The sequence below is a fragment of the Mauremys mutica genome, chromosome 10 (genome assembly GCF_020497125.1).
Source record: "Mauremys mutica isolate MM-2020 ecotype Southern chromosome 10, ASM2049712v1, whole genome shotgun sequence".
Classification (NCBI taxonomy): domain Eukaryota; kingdom Metazoa; phylum Chordata; order Testudines; family Geoemydidae; genus Mauremys; species Mauremys mutica.
The window spans coordinates 2,057,965-2,076,692 of NC_059081.1; the positions used below are offsets into that span (position 1 = coordinate 2,057,965).

Genomic DNA, 18,728 nt, shown 5'->3' on the forward strand with positions numbered 1-18,728 from the left:
CCAAAGGGGCGTCAGGCTTCCCTCGCCCCTCCCCTCCCCCGAGCACCCACCCATCAGCTTCGCAGGGGTGTCCCGTCTGCTCCATCCTCCCGCCTCGCCTAACCCTGGGTCACCAGCGAAATGCCCCCTTGTCTTCATGGGACACGGCTCCCAAATTCCTGCTGCCCAGCCCCACCTCCTCCCCCCGCCCTGGCTTTTCCCCAGCAGCCCCGTCTGCTCCCCCGCTGCCCTGGGGCCAGGGACCTTAGCTAGCGCCCCTGCCGGGGGGATGAGCATCTTCCACTCTATAGCGGCCGCCCCTTGGGGCGCCCCCCTGCAGGGCAGAGCCGCGCGAGCATCCGACTGAGCCTCGCCCCAAGCCATGTGCGGTAAAGCAGGACTTGACCCTGGGGCCAGGTGCTCAGCACCGGGCGGGGCAGACGCCTGGCCCTGCCCTCAGGGAGGGGCTCGCTGCGGCTCCCAGCCCCCCTCCCCCGCCCGCTGACCTGTGCCCGCTCGTTGCATTTCAGCCCCTCCGCAGTCCGGCCTGATGGGCAAATGCCGCCGGCCCCGCACGGCCTTCACCAGCCAGCAGCTGCTGGAGCTCGAGAACCAGTTCAAGCTCAACAAGTATCTGTCCAGGCCCAAGCGCTTCGAGGTGGCTACGTCGCTGATGCTGACCGAGACGCAGGTACGGTCCCCGCAGGAGCTGGGGGATGGGAAAAGGGGGGGCGGGGGGGAGTTGCCCACTGGCCTCCCTCTGCACCTATGGGCGAGGGGCAGGGCCGATGGGTCTTGGGCTCCTGTCCTGCAATGGTGACCCCAGAAGATTTGCCTCTTTTACTAGCACAGCGACTCCATCCAGAAATCGGTCACCCAGCAGCAGGGCCCGTCCCCGCTCTGTCCTCCGGGGCTACTGGTCTGGGACCCTCTGTGTGTATGTGTGTGTGTGTGCACGCGTGTGCACCGTTCTGGAACCCTGGGCTGATTCTAGCCCCTCTAGTCCATGTGTGTGTGTGTGTCCCCAACACAATGCTATATCCCTAAGACTCAGCCCCTGGGGGCCCCTCCTAACCCCAACCTCCAGGGCAGCCACGCTCCCCATGTTCTAGCACTGGGGCTACTGGAATCCCACCAGTGACCCTGATTCTCCATGACGCCATGTCTGTGCTTGGAGTGGGCATTGGGGGCTGGTAGTTAAGGTGGCTTTAACCTTTGATCTCTGCATTCTAGGGCAGTGTAGGCACCTGACCAGCCCCCAGTGTAAGTTAGAGCAACCTCAGCGCTGCTCTAAATGTCTCCCCAGAACCCAGTGTTCCTAGGAGGCAAAGGACAGCTGTAGAATTGAGCACTCTGGCCATGCCCTTGATCCCCCTTATACTAGGGGCTGGGATCAGGGCAGTTATAAACCCTTTATACCTCCAGGATGGGTGACCCGGGAGGGGGTGATCTCCAGGGCGGGTGACCCAGGAGGGGGTGATCTCCAGGGCGGGTGACCCGGGAGGGGGTGATCTCCAGGACGGATGAGCTGGGAGGGGATGATCTATTAATTTGTTCGTCTCCTTGGGGTAGGGACTCTCTCACGGGGTGTGATCAGCGCCTGGCCCAGCAGGGTCCGGCTCTGCGCTCATGGCAGTATAACATGACGACGCGTGTGCCGTGCCCCGCCCTGGGGCTGGCGGCGTGTCAGCGCTGGGAGAGGCTGCCCCGGGTGCGCGGCTGGGGAGGCCCTGTAATCACCCTCCCGTTGGTCTTCTGCAGGTGAAGATCTGGTTCCAGAACCGCAGGATGAAGTGGAAACGCAGCCGGAAAGCCAAAGAGCAGGTGGCCCAAGCCGAGGCTGAGAAGCAAAGAGGGGCCAGCAAAGCCGCCGAGAAGCTGCTGCCCAGCGAGCTGCAGGGGCAGGAGGAGGGCCCTGAATTCAACAGGCACGGTGCCAGCGTGGAGTTCCTGCACCGCCGCGCCGCAGAGCTCGGCTACAGCCCGGGCTCCTCGTGCTCCGGGGAGGAAGAGGAGCAGTTCAGCTCCACGGACAGGAAGATCGGCTCAGCGTTATGAAAGGCAGCCCCGAGCGATCACCCCATGAAACAGAGCAGGGAGAGCAGCCCAGAGCCAGAGCGAGGGGGCCAGGGCGAGCCAGACAGAGCTGGGGCTGAGGCCACCTCCGCTGCTAGCAGACTGAGAGACCCGACCCAGGCCGTGGCACTGGGGAGACTCTGTGGCACCTGCCCGTCTTCTTTAATTTATGTGTGTTTGGATTCTATTTAACTCGTAATTATTCTGTCGGTGTGTATTGGAGGCTGGGGGTAGGGTGGGCTGGACTGAGACCCCCCCCCCGCTCTTCCCCCATAAAGATGTTTGCTACAGTGTATCAGCAAGCTAGTGCTTTTCCTTACAAGGGGGCCAAGACCAATACATAGGGGGTAGGGCCCCGCCCTTAACCCCCCAGGAGGGCTCTGCTGAAAGCTGGGGGTACGGGTCTCACAGACGAGGGTGCCCAGGCAGGCCTGGAGGGGGCAGTGCTGCTGGACAGGTCTAGATCAAAGCCTCTGCCGGGTGCTGAGAGAGGAGGCCCTGGCGGGTGGACATTAACATGCCCCCCAGGAGGGATCCCCGGCCCCATGTCACCGCACTCATCCACCGCCCGGTGTGGGACACCCGCTGCCCTTTTCCTGACCCACGTTCTCCGCGAGACCCCCAGCAAATTCATGGGGAGAGGGACTCCTCCCAATGCATTTCCGACCCCTAGAGAGCAGCTTTCGGGTGCAGATCCACGGCCAGTGTCCTGCAGGCTGCCGGAGCTGCTGCAGGGTCCGTTTCTCGTTGCCTGCACACGGGGAAGGGGCTTTGATCAATGCGCTGCGGGATTTGGTACTTACTGACTCTGCTGACCCGACTTTCCTTGGCGTTGGCTGTGACCTAGGAACCCTGCTAGCCTGTGTGCAGAGGGGAACGCGGACCCTCCGCGTGCCGGCACTGAGGTGGGTGTCACCCGCCCCAGGGGCAGAGCCACGCAAGGACGATGACACCTCTCTCGTTTCGCCAGTTCTAAAGGGTCTGCAGCAAATGTATCAAATGCTGAAAGGTAACCAATCACCCGCCTGCCAGCCCTACACAGCCATCCAACTAACCAATCACCCGCCTGCCAGCCCTACACAGCCATCCAACTAACCAATCACCCGCCTGCCAGCCCTACACAGCCATCCAACTAACCAATCACCCGGCTGCCAGCCATACCCAGCTATCCAACTAACCAACCACCCATCTGCCAGCCCTACCCAGCCATCCAACTAACCAATCACCCGGCTGCCAGCCATACCCAGCCATCCAACTAACCAACCACCCATCTGCCAGCCCTACCCAGCCATCCAACTAACCAATCACCCGCCTGCCAGCCCTACCCAGCCATCCAACTAACCAATCACCCATCTGCCAGCCCTACCCAGCCATCCAACTAACCAACCACCCGCCTGCCAGTCCTACCCAGCCATCCAACTAACCAATCACCTGCCTGCCAGCCCTACCCAGCCATCCAACTAACCAATCACCCGGCTGCCAGCCCTACCCTGCCATACAACTAACCAATCACCTGTGCTGCCAGCTGCTACCCAGCCATCCAACTAACCAACCACCCATCTGCCAGCCCTACCCAGTCATCCAACTAACCAATCACCCAGCTGCCAGCCCTACCCAGTCATCCAACTAACCAATCACCCACCTGCCATCCCTACCCAGCAATCCAACTAACCAATCACCCGCCTGCCAGCCCTACCCAGCCATCCAACTAACCAATCACCCGGCTGCCAGCCTTACCCTGTGTGAGGAGGCAGTTCAGCGGGACCCAACTGAGGTGCCAATTCAGGACCAATTGCTCAGACAGGGCAGTCACAGCCCCAGGCTGGGGTTTCTCCACCTCTAAGGCAAACCAAACCAGCCAGACAAAAAGGACTTCGGTTTCACCCCCCTGGCTAACCACAAGTCACACAAGCAATTCCCTTAGACACTCCAGTTTCCCAGTATCACCACCAGTGCACTCGTCCTGGGGATGAATGGTTATGAAAACCAACACCCCAATAAAAGAAAAAGGTTCTCTCGATCCCAAAGAATCGAGCCCCAGACCCAGGTCAACAGACACATCAGATCTTACCCACAAATCACGCTGTTGCCAATCCTTTAGAATCTAAAATCTAAAGGTTTATTCATAAAGGGAAAAAGGTAGAGCTGAGAGCTAGAATTGATTAAATGGAATCAATTCCATACAGTAATGGCAAAGTTCTTAGTTCAGGCTTGTAGCAGTGATGGCATAAACTTCAGGTTCAAATCAAGTCTCTGGAGAACATCCCCCGCTGGGATGGGTCAGTCAGTCCTTTGTGCAGAGCTTCAGCTTGTAGCAAAGTCCCTCCAGAGGTAAGAAGCAGGATTGAAGACCAGATGGAGATGAGGCATCAGCCTTATATAGGCTTTTCCAGGTGTAAGAACCTCTTTGTCCTTACTGTGGAAAATTACAGCAAAATGGAGTCTGGAGTCACATGGACAAGTCCCTGCACTTTGCTGAGTCACAAGGCGTGTCTGCCTCTTCTCCATGGGTCAATTGTGTAGCTGATGGTCCTTAATGGGCCATCAAGCAGGCTAGGCAGGGCTAACACCAACTTGTTTGCGGTGTCACCCAGAAGCAGAGCACAATACAAAATACAGACAGTACAGAGCCAATACTTATAACTTCAACTACAAAATGATACATACACCCAGACAGCATAATCATAACCAGCAACCCGTAACCTGGTCTTAGACACCTTAGATGACCCCCTTTACATAAGATTTGGTGCCACAACATGAACCTGGTTGCAAACCATGTTCTATATGGTCCCAGTTTATATCAATAACGTCACACCCTGCCATCCGACTAACCAACCATCCGTCCTGCCAGCCCCTACCCATCCATCCAACTAACCAATCACCCATCTGCCAGCCCCTACCCAGCCATCCAACTAACCAATCACCCGCCTGCCAGCCCTACCCAGCCATCCAACTAACCAATCACCCGCCTGCCAGCCCTACACAGCCATCCAACTAACCCTGAGCCCTCTGTCCCACCAACCTGGGCTGGTGCTCACACTGTGATGCTAATGTCAAGTTGCAAACCTCTGACAGGCCCTGCACTTACACCATCCACACCCAGCTGAGTTACAACATAAGAACATAAGAACATAAGAAAGGCCGTACCGGGTCACACCAAAGGTCCATCTAGCCCAGTATCTGTCTACCGACAGTGGCCAATGCCAGGTGCCCCTGAGGGAGTGAACCTAACAGGCAATGATCAAGTGATCTCTCTCCTGCCATCCATCTCCATCCTCTGACGAACAGAGGCTAGGGACACCATTCTTACCCATCCTGGCTAATAGCCATTTATGGACTTAGTCACCATGAATTTATCGAGTCCCCTTTTAAACATTGTTATAGTCCTAGCCTTCACAACCTCCTCAGATAAGGAGTTCCACAAGTTGACTGTGCGCTGCGTGAAGAAGAACTTCCTTTTATTTGTTTTAAACCTGCTGCCTATTAATTTCATTTGGTGACCCCTGATGAGCCAACCACTCATGAGCCATCAATAGGGTGGCTCCAGCCAATTCCCCAGCTCCACAGCCTTGCACCTCAGAACTGTACGGTCTTGCACTGCTCGGAAGTCTGGCCAGTGTAAGTCCATTTGCTAGTTTGTCACGCCGACAAAAGGGTACTGGACGTGCAACAGCCCTTGTAACCTGAGCTGAGATTTCCCAAGTACTTCCACCGAAACACATGGCTTTAGGTCAAATGTCAGACAGGTTTATTAACTCCAGACAGAGACCGTAAGGGATTCTAAGCAGTAGGTCAGAGATAGTTACCTCAGAAATAAAAACAGAAACACGCATTCTAAAGCCTAAACTTTTAGTCTAACAACAAGTTGAATCAAACAGCTTTTCTCATCCTGACGGGTGGCACAAGCGGGTCACAATTCCTCAATACACGGGCTGGGACTCCCTTCCAGTCTGGGGCCAAACTTCCCCAGTTCAAAGTCTTTATCTTCCAGATGTTCTTCCAGGTGTTGTGTGGGGGGAGATGCCAAGTAATGATGTCACTTCCCTTCTTTTATACTTTCTTCCAGCTTGCTGGAACATCCTTGCTGTGCTGTGGGGTCAGGCAGTCCCTATGGGTCAGGCAGTCTCCATTGCATCTGGGATAGTGGATTCTTTTCTTGATGGGTGTTGAAGAGCCATTAATGCTGTCTGGCTATTGATGTCTGCTCCTTTGTTGTACCTGAAAGGCTGGTTGTGGATGTTCCCAACCTCACAACATATTTCAGTAACACATATAGCAAAACTTCATAACTTCACATACAATGATAGTACATACAATCCAACAGGTTATTATTGTTCAACAGGTAAAGACTTTTAAAATGACAATGTATACTTTGAACAAAACATATCATAATCATATCACCATGGTGAATATGGGGTTTCCAGGGTGCTACTTTGAGGTACAGAGTTTCACACCCACCCACCATCCAACTAATCAATCACCCATCAAGACAACACCTACCTAGATATCCAACTAACCAACCACCCAGCCAACCAGCTCCCACCCGCCATCCAACTAACCAACCATTCATCCAGCCAGCCCCTATCTAGCCATCCAACTAACCAACCACCCGTCCTGCCAGCCCTACCCAGCCACCCAACTAACCAACCACCCGTCTGCCAGCCCTACCCAGCCACCCAACTAACCAACCACCCGTCTGCCAGCCCTACCCAGCCATCCAACTAACCAACCACCCGTCTGCCAGCCCTACCCAGCCATCCAACTAACCAACCACCCATCTGCCAGCCCTACCCAGCCATCCAACTAACCAATCACCTGTGCTGCCAGCCCTACCCAGCCACCCAACTAACCAATCACCCGCCTGCCAGCCCTACCCAGCCATCCAACTAACCAACCACCCATCTGCCAGCCCTACCCAGCCATCCAACTAACCAACCACCCATCTGCCAGCCCTACCCAGCCATCCAACTAACCAATCACCTGTGCTGCCAGCCCTACCCAGCCACCCAACTAACCAATCACCCGCCTGCCAGCCCTACCCAGCCATCCAACTAACCAACCACCCATCTGCCAGCCCTACCCAGCCATCCAACTAACCAAGCACCCAGCCAACCAGCTCCCACCCAGCCATCCAAGTAACCAACCATTCATCCAGCCAGCCCCTATCTTGCCATCCAGCTAATCAACCAACCATTCAGCCAGCCCCTACCCAGCCATCCAACTAACCAACCACCCGTACTGCCAGCCCTACCCAACCATCCAACTAACCACCACCCAACCAACCAACTCCCACCCAGCCATCCAACTAACCAACCATTCATCCAGCCAGCCCGTCTAGCCATCCAGCGAATCAACCAGCCATTCAGCCAGCCACTACCCAGCCATCCAGCGAATCAACCAGCCATTCAGCCAGCCACTACCCAGCCATCCAACTAACCAACCACCCGTCTGCCAGCCTCTACCCAGCCATCCAACTAACCAATCACCCATCTGCCAGCCCTACCCAGCCATCCAACTAACCAATCACCTGTGCTGCCAGCCCTACCCAGCCATCCAACTAACCGACCACCCATCCTGCCAGCCTCTACCCAGCCATCCAACCAACTAATCACCCAGCCAACCAGCTCCCACCCAGCCTTCCAACTAACCAACCTGTCCAGCCATCCCCTACTCAACCATCCAACTAACAACAACCACCCATCCAGCCAACCCTGACCCAACCATCCATCTAACCAATTGCCTTTTCTGCCATCCCCTACCCATCCATACAACTAACCAATTACCTGTTCACCCATCCCCCTACTCAGCCATCCAACTAATTAGCCACCTATCCAGTCAGCCCTTCCCATCCATCAAATTAAACAACAACCCACCAGCCGTCTAACTAACCAACCATCTGCCCAGCCAACCACCTACCCAGCCAGCCAATCAAACAACCACCCACCTATGCTATCACCCACTCAACCAAACAGCCACCTATTCACCAGTCTACCCACAAATCAACCACTGAGCCAGGCATCTGTGCACCTACCCAGCAAAGCAAACAATCATTCAGAGGGTGAGCGTGGAGGTGAATGCGTGAGTCCATGGGGGTGGGGAGAATGGATGTGTGGGGGGAAGGAGCTGCAGTGGAAGGAGGGGAAAGGAGGAAGAGGAAGGCAAGGAGCGCTGGAAAGGACAGAGGCAGGAGATGCGGGGTGCAGGCTGGGCTCCGGAAGTCATGGGGTCAGGGCACAATGCGGGAGCCGACTGCATGCGGGTCCTGCTTTTACATCTTGTCCCAGCTCCATCTCTCCTGCCTCGCTCCCTTTCTACCCATCAGTCCTGCAGCAGGCAGACCAGCCTCCCAGCCCAGGCTCCACTCACTGCCCGGACACATCCCCTGCGGGTACTGCAGCCTCCAGCTGTCTCGCTTGCACCCGCTACCCTGCAGGAGGCTCAGAGCCTGGCAAAGGTTTGCATTGAGACCCAGGGGTGCCCAAGCACCCATCTCTGCTGGAGGCTTATCCCCAGGATGGGAACGCGGAACAGGGGCACAGGGGCAGTGGAGCAGGGTGTGCTTGGTGGAGCAGTGCATCTGCACAGAGCTGGAGATGAGGTTTCAATGAGCCTCAGCCTGATCCTTGCGACCTCCAGGTCCCAGTGCAAATCCCAGCCTGTCTCAACAACAGCAGCAAAGGAGAACCCAAGGGGGACAGTGGAGGGGGTTCAAAAAGCAGTCTAAGCCTTCCCACGGCTGTCAGGCCCACTCGCCCTGGGGAGTCCCCTCTGGCGGCAGGCCAGGACCAGATCACTGGTTTCTCCATCGGCACCAGGGCAAAGGGCAGGCAGGAGAGTTTGGCACCTGGGCTGGTGCATTTGCACAGTAATTTTGCAGGGCTGGTTAAACCCAGGGAGTTGAGAGGAAGGCCCAGCTGCGAGCTGTCAATAATCCAGTGCCTGCCTGCGGTGGGAATGAGTAGCCCACAGTCTGTGTGGGGCAAGCGTGACACTCGGTGGCTGCCTGGAAGTACTGCAGATCTGCATGCCCCCTTTGTAGCCTGCCTAAGCCGCTCGGGGTATTAGTGGGCTCGTCCCTCCTGGCACGGGGGCACCTGGGGTGCGGCACAGCTGGAGAGAGATGACACGATAAAGCAAGACCAAAGGCCCTGGTGTTCCCAGCAGCAGCTGGGGCCTTAGGGGTCAGGGTTGCACTGGGGGGCTGCTGCTCCAGCACCTCACCGCCAGGAAGCTGCAGCTCACACATCACCAGGGCGCCTGGTAGGGCAGGTGTTTGCTGCATGGCCCTTTGGGAGGTGCCCCTAATAACAGACACCTCAGTGACGAGGGCTCTGTGAAGGCCTGGCTAGAACTGAGGGCAGCTGGGGAGCCGGGGAACTGGCCAGCCCTGCCCTACACCCAGCATGGCGCAGTGTCCATCTCAAACACCACAGGCCCCGCCAGGGCTGCAGGAGAAGGTGAAACACTCCCACAGCGCAGGCTTGTACAGGAGAGCGAGGTGGGGGCACCCCAGTAAGGAGCTATGCAGACAGATTGGTCAACACTCAGCCTAGAGCCCAGGACCTTCTGCTCCAGAAACCAGAACCCGGATCTGCTGGGAAAACACCCCAGCAGCAGCCTTAGTCAGCCACAAGGTGACACGCTCGCGTGGCATCAGCAAGGCTAACATTCGCTCCAGGAGAGGGGACACAGCCCAGCTCGTACGTGGCAAGGGGCAAAGAATGAGGGGCTGGAGGACCCCATCACGATGGCAAGAGATGAATGGAGTGAGAGCGGGATGGGGGAGGGACAGAGGCGGGGGAGGTGCAGGGTGCAAGGGAAGGCGAGAACGCAATACAGGAGGATTAACGCTCACGGGGCGAGGGAAGTGGGGCCAGACGATGAACGCTGGCAGCATAGCCAGGAAGGAGCAGGCCCCTGGGAGTAGGAGTAGCACTGTCACATGCGCCGTGATGGGGGCACCCTGATCCCCTCTGCGCAGTGATCTGGCACAGGCAGCATGGAGCCTGGGGAGAGCCAGAAGGGGTGGCAGGGGGGTCTGCCCGTGAGTTCTTGTGGGCATTTTGCCTCCCATAATAAGGCCATAAGAGTTGGATGCCTCCCCCTTGGGCTGTCCCTCCTCACAGACCCCGGTTCATCTCCATCCCTCCCACAGCACCTGTAAACCCCTGAGCTGCAGCCTTACAGGAGCGACCAGAGACGTCGGGGAGCTCAGGGTACCATGCAGAGAGAGATGCAGGCCCTGCCTCCGAAACTCTGAGCCTGGGCGAGATGCATCACACCATTCCCAGCTCCGTCAGCCCGGCGCTGTGGCCTGGGGCTTGGGTGGGTCTGTGGCCTTATACGCACACTTCCCGACATAAGACACAACCTCCTGTAACTCCAACCCAGCGCCGTGCCTTGGCACGGTGGACACCAGGGTGTAGGGCCAAGCGAGAAGGGGAGAGAGCAGGACATGGGGTCCGCCGGCCGGAGAGGAGAGCAAGGACGTGGGAACGAGCCGGAGAAGAAAGAGCGAGCGTGCTCCAGGACGCAGTGGAAGGCGGGGAGGCACGTAGGGATGTCACGGGTTTAAAATGTTCACCTTGATGGGCCGTGACAGGTTTAATTTCCAAAGTACAACCATTAAAGTGATGAATGGGAGGCGTTAATCTTGCGCCGAGTGTGTTTGGGGCCTTTGCTGCTGTGAAAAGGGTTTATTTTGCTGCTGTTATTTATGAGGCTGTTTCTGCAGGATCCGGGCACACATCCAGTTCTGGGGGGACGAGGGGAGGGGACGCTCTGGATGTCTTGGGGGAGATGGGGGCTGATTTACAGCCACTTATCTGCATGACTCACAATGTAAACATAGACAAATGCCATTAAAGACACATTTCTCCCCTCCCGACCTCCTCTGCCCGCACCGCCATGCAGGTCTCCAACCTGAGCGGCTCTCTGCCGGGCCAAGGGCACCCTGGCCTGGCAGTACCTACTCAAAGGCCTCTGCTAACCCCACTAGGGACAGGAGATCCACCCAGCCCTACCACTTTGGAAAGCGTCTCGGGTTGGGCTGGGATATGTTCGGTGACACGTTAAAGGCCTGTTACCTGAGCTTGCAGGACATGGTATTGGCCTGTGAAAAGCAGGACAGGTGGGGGGAGGGAATCCCCATTGCCCACCTGCAATGGGGTGCGGTATGTGTGGCCCCTTGCCCTGGGAACTCTGCCTTGCACTTTCAATCCCTGCCCCAAAGGGCTCAGAGCCTCACTATCAGCTAAGAGACAACAGGGGAAGAAGTAGACAGACAGCGGTTTTCAAGGAACCAACGGGCCAGTACTGGTCAGCATGCTTGGCAACGGTATGAGTGCACCAGTGACCTCAGCGCTGTTAATTATCGATACCAGAGGTCGTGCGGAGCCTGGAAACAAGGCTGCATGGACCATTAGTCTGATCTGGTTCGGCAGGAGGCAGGGTTGCTGCTCCAGATAGACCTGCTGATGTGAACCAACCAGGAGAGACAGGAGCCAGGGTCAACCACCTAGATGGACCATCAGTCTCATCTGATATGGGCACCAACTTCAAGGGGCCGTTGGGCTGCTCTAGTCCACGCAGGAGACAGCGGATGGGACCAGATGCTCTGTTGGCTTCTTAATGATGAGAGGGTCAGAAGGGGAATGTGGCCGACTGGCAGCCGCGCTCCTGTGGGAGTGGGAATCCCTCCATTCTCCCAGGGCCCATCCCAGGCCAGAGGCTCCGCGCATCACTGGGCCCAATTCCCACACCACACAGCCCGCCTGGACTCCCCAGAGCCAGCTTCACAGCCAGCCCCACACAGGGCCATGGGGCTGGAGGCCCCACCTGGGTAACCCACTGCTCTCGTGCCTGGAAGCGCTACCCCCCCTCACCCACCCCCCAGTTCCTAACTCCCTCTGACCCTCCCCCACCCTCCCTAGCCCCTCCCCCACTACTTCACCCCCCACAGCCCCTCCAGCCCTCTCAGCCCCTAACATCCCTTCCCTTCCCTCCCCCCCAGTTCCTAACTCCCTCTGACCCTCCCCCACCCTCCCTAGCCCCTCCCCCACTACTTCACCCCCCCACAGCCCCTCCAACCCTCTCAGCCCCTAACATCCCTTCCCCCCCCCGGCTCCTAACTCCCTCCCCCACTACTTCACCCCCCCAACTTGTAACACCCCATCCCCCCCAGCCCCTAACTCCCTCAGCCCCGCCCCGAGCCCCGCCTCCCACCCTGGGGGAGGGGGAGTCTCGGCGCTGCCCCCTGGCGGCTGCTCCTGCCGCCGCGCGATTCGCCTCCTGCTCGCCGGGTCCCTCCCGGCCGCCGTCGTTGCTCGGGGCGATGCCGCCGCCGCGTCCAGTTGCCATAGAGACGGCAAGATGGCGGAGTGCGGGGCGCCGCGGCACTGAATCCCCGCCCCTCCCCACTGCTGAGGTACCCCCACCCCCGCCCTGGGGCCCCACTGAACCCCCCTCCCCCCTCACTCCCACCCCCGCCCTGGGGCCCCACTGAACCCCCCTCCCCCCTCACTCCCACCCCCGCCCTGGGGCCCCACTGAACCCCCCTCCCCCCCACCCCCGCCCTGGGGCCCCACTGAACCCCCCCTGGGAGCCCCAAGTACCCCCGCCCCTCCCCAGCTACCCCCACCCGCCCTGGGGCCCCACTGAACCCCCCTCCCCCCTTCTCACCCACCCCACCCGCCCTGGGGCCCCACTGACCCCCCCGGGGAGCCCCAGGTACCCCCACACCGCCCTGGGGCCCCACTGAACCCCCCTCCTCCCTCCTTACCCACGCCACCCGCCCTGGGGCCCCACTGACCCCCCCGGGGAGCCCCAGGTACCCCCACACCGCCCTGGGGCCCCACTGAACCCCCCTCCTCCCTCCTCACCCCCCCCCCTCCGCCCTGGGGCCCCACTGAACCCCCCTCCTCACCCACCCCACCCGCCCTGGGGCCCCACTGACCCCCCCGGGGAGCCCCAGGTACCCCCGCCCCTCCCCCTCAGCTACCCCCACCCCCACCCTGGGAACTCACACCCCAGGACCCCACTGTTTTGGTAGCACCTACCCAAAGCCCGGAGCACTGTGCCCCTGCAGGCTGCCTGGGCCCTGGCCAGGACCCATGAGGGGAGACCTGTTTCCTCACCCATCTTGGCAGGTGTCGAGAGTGGGAGCCTGGGGGGCCCCTGGCCAGACTGGAGCGAGCAGGAGGGAACAGCCTGTCCCTGGGCAGTGGCTTGAATGGGGCTTGGCAGGTTGGAGCTGGACTGCTCGGATCAGCCCATCTCCCGGGCCAGGCTGTTCCCTGTGGGATGTTCCCTCAGGATATAGGAGCAACCTGCCCGTTTGTTCCAGGTGCCCGATGCTCGCTCAGATGCCCAGGGGGCTGCCAAGTGCCAACTCCGTCCGGAGCAGCATCAGGCAGGTGAGTGGCTAAAGCAAGGGGCCTTCAGGGACATTCTCATTGCTACTTGCCTGTTTCATGGCGCCCTATAACTTCTGTGGGTTTGCGGGGAGGCCACCGCGTTGTCGTGAAGGAGGGTGACAAAAGCCGTCCAACGGCCCTTGGGGCTATGCTGTAGGAAGGATGGACCTCGCCCCCCTTGTGGCAGTTGGAGATCCCAGCACAGGCAGGTGACCAGTATGAGTGACTTCTCCCTTGTCCTTCAGGAAAAGCCAATGTCCCCCCTGAAGCCCCCCGAGCGCTCTGCGAGGAAGGCCAAGGAGAAGAAAGGCACTTTCTGGGGCACGGAAGTGGCAGAGGTTCTCCACTGGCATGGCTGGGAGCTGGGAAAGGAGTTTACCAAACATTTATCCTTGAAAAACGTTCACGTGAAAACCCAAAAGCTGAGTTACAGGTAGGTGGGGGGAGGGGAAATCCTCCTCACTAGTGGGAACAATCCGTCCCCATCCCTCCTATCACGCTGATACCCTCATGGACCTTTCCATGGGTCCCTTCTGCCCCTTCTCCCGTCTCCCATTTGCTGTGGGGTGAAGAATGTGCTCTCCGAATCACAGGGCAGGGCTGTGCTCTTTGCTTCAGGGCATGCCCCGTCTGAAACGTGCCAACTTGGGTACAGCAAGCGTTGTTCCTGGCAATAGTTTTTCAAGTGAAATGGCTCTTTTCTTTAAAATAATACTTCTGCCCTTGAGCTGTTTCCAACCCTAATGAGAATCAGCGTCTAGTGGGGATAGAAATTTAGGCAGGATGTGTATTAGGTTGTCGCTGGTGTGGCCTGGAGCCAGTGCATCTGGTAAGCCCAGTAGGGCTACTCCTGCATCCCTTGTGACTATCTCAGCTCTGACTATCACATTTCTGCCCTTTGCAGCTTTATAAGTCATGCTGGGTTGCCTGGGTGCGGGTAGCAGGGGCGGCTCTAGAAATTACGCCGCCCCAAGTAGGGCGGCGCGCTCGCCGCCCTTCCCCGGTCCCGCGGCCGGGGCAGAAGTGTCTGCGGCAGGTCCACTCATCCGGGGGCTCCGGTGGAGCTCCCGCAGGCATGACTGCGGAAGGTCCGCTGGAGCCAAATGCCGCCCTGCCGGGACAATGCCGCCCCACGCGCCTGCTTGGCGTGCTGGGGTCTGGAGCTGGCCCTGGCGGGCAGTGTAAAAATATTATTCAGGGAAGGAAAGGGGTCTGGCGCTTAGAGATCGGAATTGTCAGAACACCAGGGTTTTGTTTCTGCTTCTGCTGCTGATTTGCTAGGTGACCTTGCATGCAAAGTTTCAGAGTAGCAGCCCTGTTAGTCTGTAGCCGCAAAAAGAACAGGAGTCCTTGTGGCACCTTAGAGACCAACAAATTTATTTCAGCATAAGCTTTCGTGGGCTACAGCTCACTTCTTCGGATGCATAGAATGGAACACACAGACAGGAGATATTTATACATACAGAGAACATGAAAAGGTGGAAGTAGCCATACCAACTGGAAGAGTCCAATCAATTGAGATGAGCTATCATCAGCAGGAGAAAAAAAACCTTTGAAGTGATAATTGAGATGACCCATAGAAGATGTGAGGAGAACTTAACATAGGGAAATAGAATCAATTAGTGTAATGACCTAACCATTCCCAGTCTCTGTTTAAACCTAAATTAAGTGTATCTAATTTGCATATTAATTTGAGTTCAGCAGTCTCTCTTTGGAGTCTGTTTTGGATGCAAAGTTTCGAAAGTGGCCTTTAATTTTGGGTTCCTTAAGTATTTGGATGCTCATCTTAAGACACCCAGGGTCTGATTTTTTTTTCAGGGATGCTGAGCAACTCCAGCTCCTGCTGCCTTTGGTTGGAGTTTGGGTGCCCAGGATTTCTGAGGATGGGGTCCAAGGTTTTTCAGTCTGGACATCTGAAATTAGAGGGTGGTTTTGGGGACACTGTCCTTAGCATCTCTGTGCCCTGTTGAATGGGGTAATACTGCTTCCCTACCTGCCACGGGGGAGGAAGGTGATACGGAAGGGTAAAAGTTATCATGGTTGGGGTAATTGACCAGGTGCTGACATCATCTCCTCTGATGTGTCTCTTGTTTGATTTGATTTTCTAGACCTCCTGCCACAAGATTTTTCATCACTGTTTTCCCACAGCCGATTGTCCTGAGCCCTGGGATGTCCTTAACTCTTCCCATCATTTTCCGCCCCTTGGAAAAGGTAAAACAGTACCTCCCACAGCCCTTTCTGCTGCTTATATCACATCTGCGTTCAGGCGAGACTCCGGGAAGGGAGGGACTGGGCTGTGGGGCTCAGCAGATCCCTTTCTCAGGCGTTCTTTGGGGTTTTTTAGGGTTTTTTGTTTTTTTTTAAATTTCTTGAGCAAATACATCACTGGGGGAAGGTGCTGAAGTGGCAGCCCTGGAGACCAGCAGCTTCTGCCCATCCACAGAATGGGTACAGCCTGGGCAGCAGCAGGGTAACTTTACACCCCATGCTAGTATGCCTCAGTCCTGCCCTGACAGGACCTCCTATGAAGGGAGCATGGCTTCTCTGCAGAGTTTGCCAACACGTGGTTTCCACAGGGTACGTTCTCTGTATCTTGCATATGCCTCTCCCTTCTCAACTCAGTGATGCTTGAGTTGACAGTCCCTTATTGTCACTACGGGGCCTGGAACTGGGGGGGGTTTAGTGAAGAGCCCTTGATTCTGGAACTCACTTTCCCCCTTGGCCCAACAAGGCCTGAGTCCACTGACCTGGGCACAGGGCATGGGCTATCGACTGACTGCAGGACAGGTTGAGTGGCAAAAAGCTCCTCCCCCATTTTATTTCAGTCCACTGGGGAATTCATTTAGTGTCATTTTTGGTAGTGTGTTAATCTTGATGATTATTGTGTGCTTTTATGTGTATTGCCCATGCGCTGGGACTAGAAAGATGGTGATGGGCGATGTGTGTGTGGAGTGCATGTTAAATAAAAAATGATATTTGAGAAAACAAAAACCAGGGATTCAAAGTGCTGGTTCCCACAGCATCTATAACTTGGCCAAGGTGCACAGCTGCTTTATATAAGTCTATGTACTGGGAACTCGTATGCTGTGGGGGCTCAGAAAAACAGTAGGAAGCCTTTCACCCTGAGGGCATTGGTTCCACTCCCGCCTGAGTTTGGAGGACTGGCTGGCTCAGACGTTTGGGAAGGGGATATGGAACATTTCGCCTAGAGGTCTGTGTTTGAGTCCGGACTATGTCAGTGGTGTTACCTTCCGCTTCTGATTCAGTGGCCTGTGTGAAAGGAGTCGATGGTCTCGTTCCACTTTCAAGCAGACAGGGGTCCACATATTCCCATAATACAAGAACTAGGGGTCACCAAATGAAATTAATAGGCAGCAGATTTAAAACAAATAAAAGGAAGTTCTTCTTCACACAGCGCACAGCCAACTTGTGGAACTCCTTACCTGAGGAGGTTGTGAAGGCTAGGACCATAACAGCGTTTAAAAGGGAACTGGATAAATTCATGGTGGCTAAGTCCATAAATGGCTGTTAGCCAGGATGGGTAAGGAATGGTGTCCCTAGCCTCTGTGTGTCAGAGCGTGGAGATGGATGACAGGAGAGAGATCACTTGATCATTGCCAGTTAGAGTCACTCCCTCTGGGGCACCTGCCATTGGCCACTGTCGGTAGACAGGATACTGGGCTAGATGGACCTTTGGTCTGACCCGGTACGGCCGTTCTTATGTTCACATCACACTGTGCCACCCATGCAATTGTCCGCCTACTGGCAGAGACACCAAGGATTGACTGGGCCATAGAGAGTGGGTGCCATCTCGCCTACACAAGCATTAGTTCCTAGGCATGAGTGTGGCCCATTGGGGTTGTGGTGTGTGGGAGATGTGTGCCTTGCCGTTCCCTTTACTGTAACTGTTCACTGGATAAACAGAGGCCTTCAGTCTGCAACACTCAATCTGGCACCTTCCACCCGCATGAAATGTAGTTAGGCCCCAGTCCAGCAAAGCACTTAGTCACATGCGTAACTGCCTGTGCTTGTGGAGCTCCACTGAAGGCAAGGGGAGGTCTCGCAGGCTGAAATTAAATACATGCAAAAGTGTTTTGCTGGATCAGGGTCTTAAAGAGGTTGAAAAAAGAAAACTGCCGGGAAACAAACAAAGGTTAAATGAATGTGTCTGGTAATTCAAGCGCTGTGCTCTCTGGGGCTGCATGATTCACTTCCATGAGACAGTGATTGCCAGTCCCTAGCACCTCTCACGTCCTACCCTCCAGCGTGTGCGCTCCATCACCAACGCTCTTCCTAAGGTGCTGGAATGACAGAATCTCCTGTGCCCAGAGGAGGGTGAGTGGCCAGGGAAAGAGCCCCAGCTGGTGGGAGGCTGGGTCCTGTCTCACTGCCCAGCTCTCTCTCTCCCCTTATTTTTTGTGCAGAAGGAGTATGAAGACAGCATCTGCTTTGAAAAGCCTGAGGGTGAGTTCTCTGTTGCCCTGCGGGCTACGCTTCCACGCCACAAGCTGCTCTTCCCAGACACCATCCAGCTGCCTCTCTGCGCCGTCCACGATTTTACAGAGGCCTCGTTTCCCCTGTGCAACGCTGGGTGAGTGAGCCCGCAAGGCTGCTGCAGGTCGAGCAGAATCACGTTCCAGACTTGCCGGGGCTGAGCCAGCCGCTTTGTGCCTTCGGGTCAATTTGGCTTCTTTGGCTCATTGTTTCGATCTTGCCACGATTCCCACTGTAGGCTGACATCATTCCTCTGGAAAGCCACCTCTGCAGCGCAAGACTTTCCAGGGTTAGGTTCTAAAGGGGAGGGCTCAGGGGTTGGGACTGGGAGACGAGGCACCAGTTCCACCTGATCAAGAGGACTGAGAGGAGGGAGATGGTCAATCATAGAATATCAGGGCTGGAAGGGACTGCAGGAGGTCATCTAGTCGAAAGCAGGACCACTTCCCAGACAGATTTTTGCCCCAGATCCCTATATGGCCCCCTCAAGGATTGAACTCATAATCCTGGGTTTAGTAGGCCAATGCTCAAACCACTGAGCTATCCCTCCCCCTAGAGGGCTGGAGCACATGACTTATGAGGAGAGGCTGAGGGAACCGGGATTGTTTAGTCTGCAGAAGAGAAGAATGAGGGGGGATTTCATAGCTGCTTTCAGCTACCTGAAAGGGGGTTCCAAAGAGGATGGATCTAGACTGTTCTCAGTGGTGGCAGATGACAGAACAAGGAGCAATGGTCTCAAGTTGCAGTGGGGGAGGTCTAGGTTGG

The 18,728-nt window shown here is 56.6% G+C and overlaps 2 protein-coding genes across 3 annotated transcripts in view; both read left to right on the plus strand.

Moving 5' to 3' along the window:
* The window catches only part of LOC123378704 (motor neuron and pancreas homeobox protein 1-like), a 28,612-nt gene extending 26,575 nt beyond the window's left edge, over positions 1-2,037 (plus strand). The window contains exons 2-3 of the mRNA XM_045032803.1: positions 510-670; positions 1,741-2,037. Coding sequence (XP_044888738.1) covers positions 510-670; positions 1,741-2,037 — 458 coding nt within the window. The remainder of the gene's footprint in view (positions 1-509; positions 671-1,740) is intronic.
* A 10,364-nt stretch (positions 2,038-12,401) lies between these two features.
* The window catches only part of CFAP65 (cilia and flagella associated protein 65), a 41,436-nt gene continuing 35,109 nt past the window's right edge, over positions 12,402-18,728 (plus strand). For both annotated transcript variants that reach the window (XM_045032857.1, XM_045032859.1), the window contains exons 1-5: positions 12,402-12,481; positions 13,400-13,469; positions 13,715-13,902; positions 15,578-15,680; positions 17,894-18,060. In XM_045032857.1, coding sequence (XP_044888792.1) covers positions 13,407-13,469; positions 13,715-13,902; positions 15,578-15,680; positions 17,894-18,060 — 521 coding nt within the window. In that variant the 5' untranslated portion in view covers positions 12,402-12,481; positions 13,400-13,406. The remainder of the gene's footprint in view (positions 12,482-13,399; positions 13,470-13,714; positions 13,903-15,577; positions 15,681-17,893; positions 18,061-18,728) is intronic.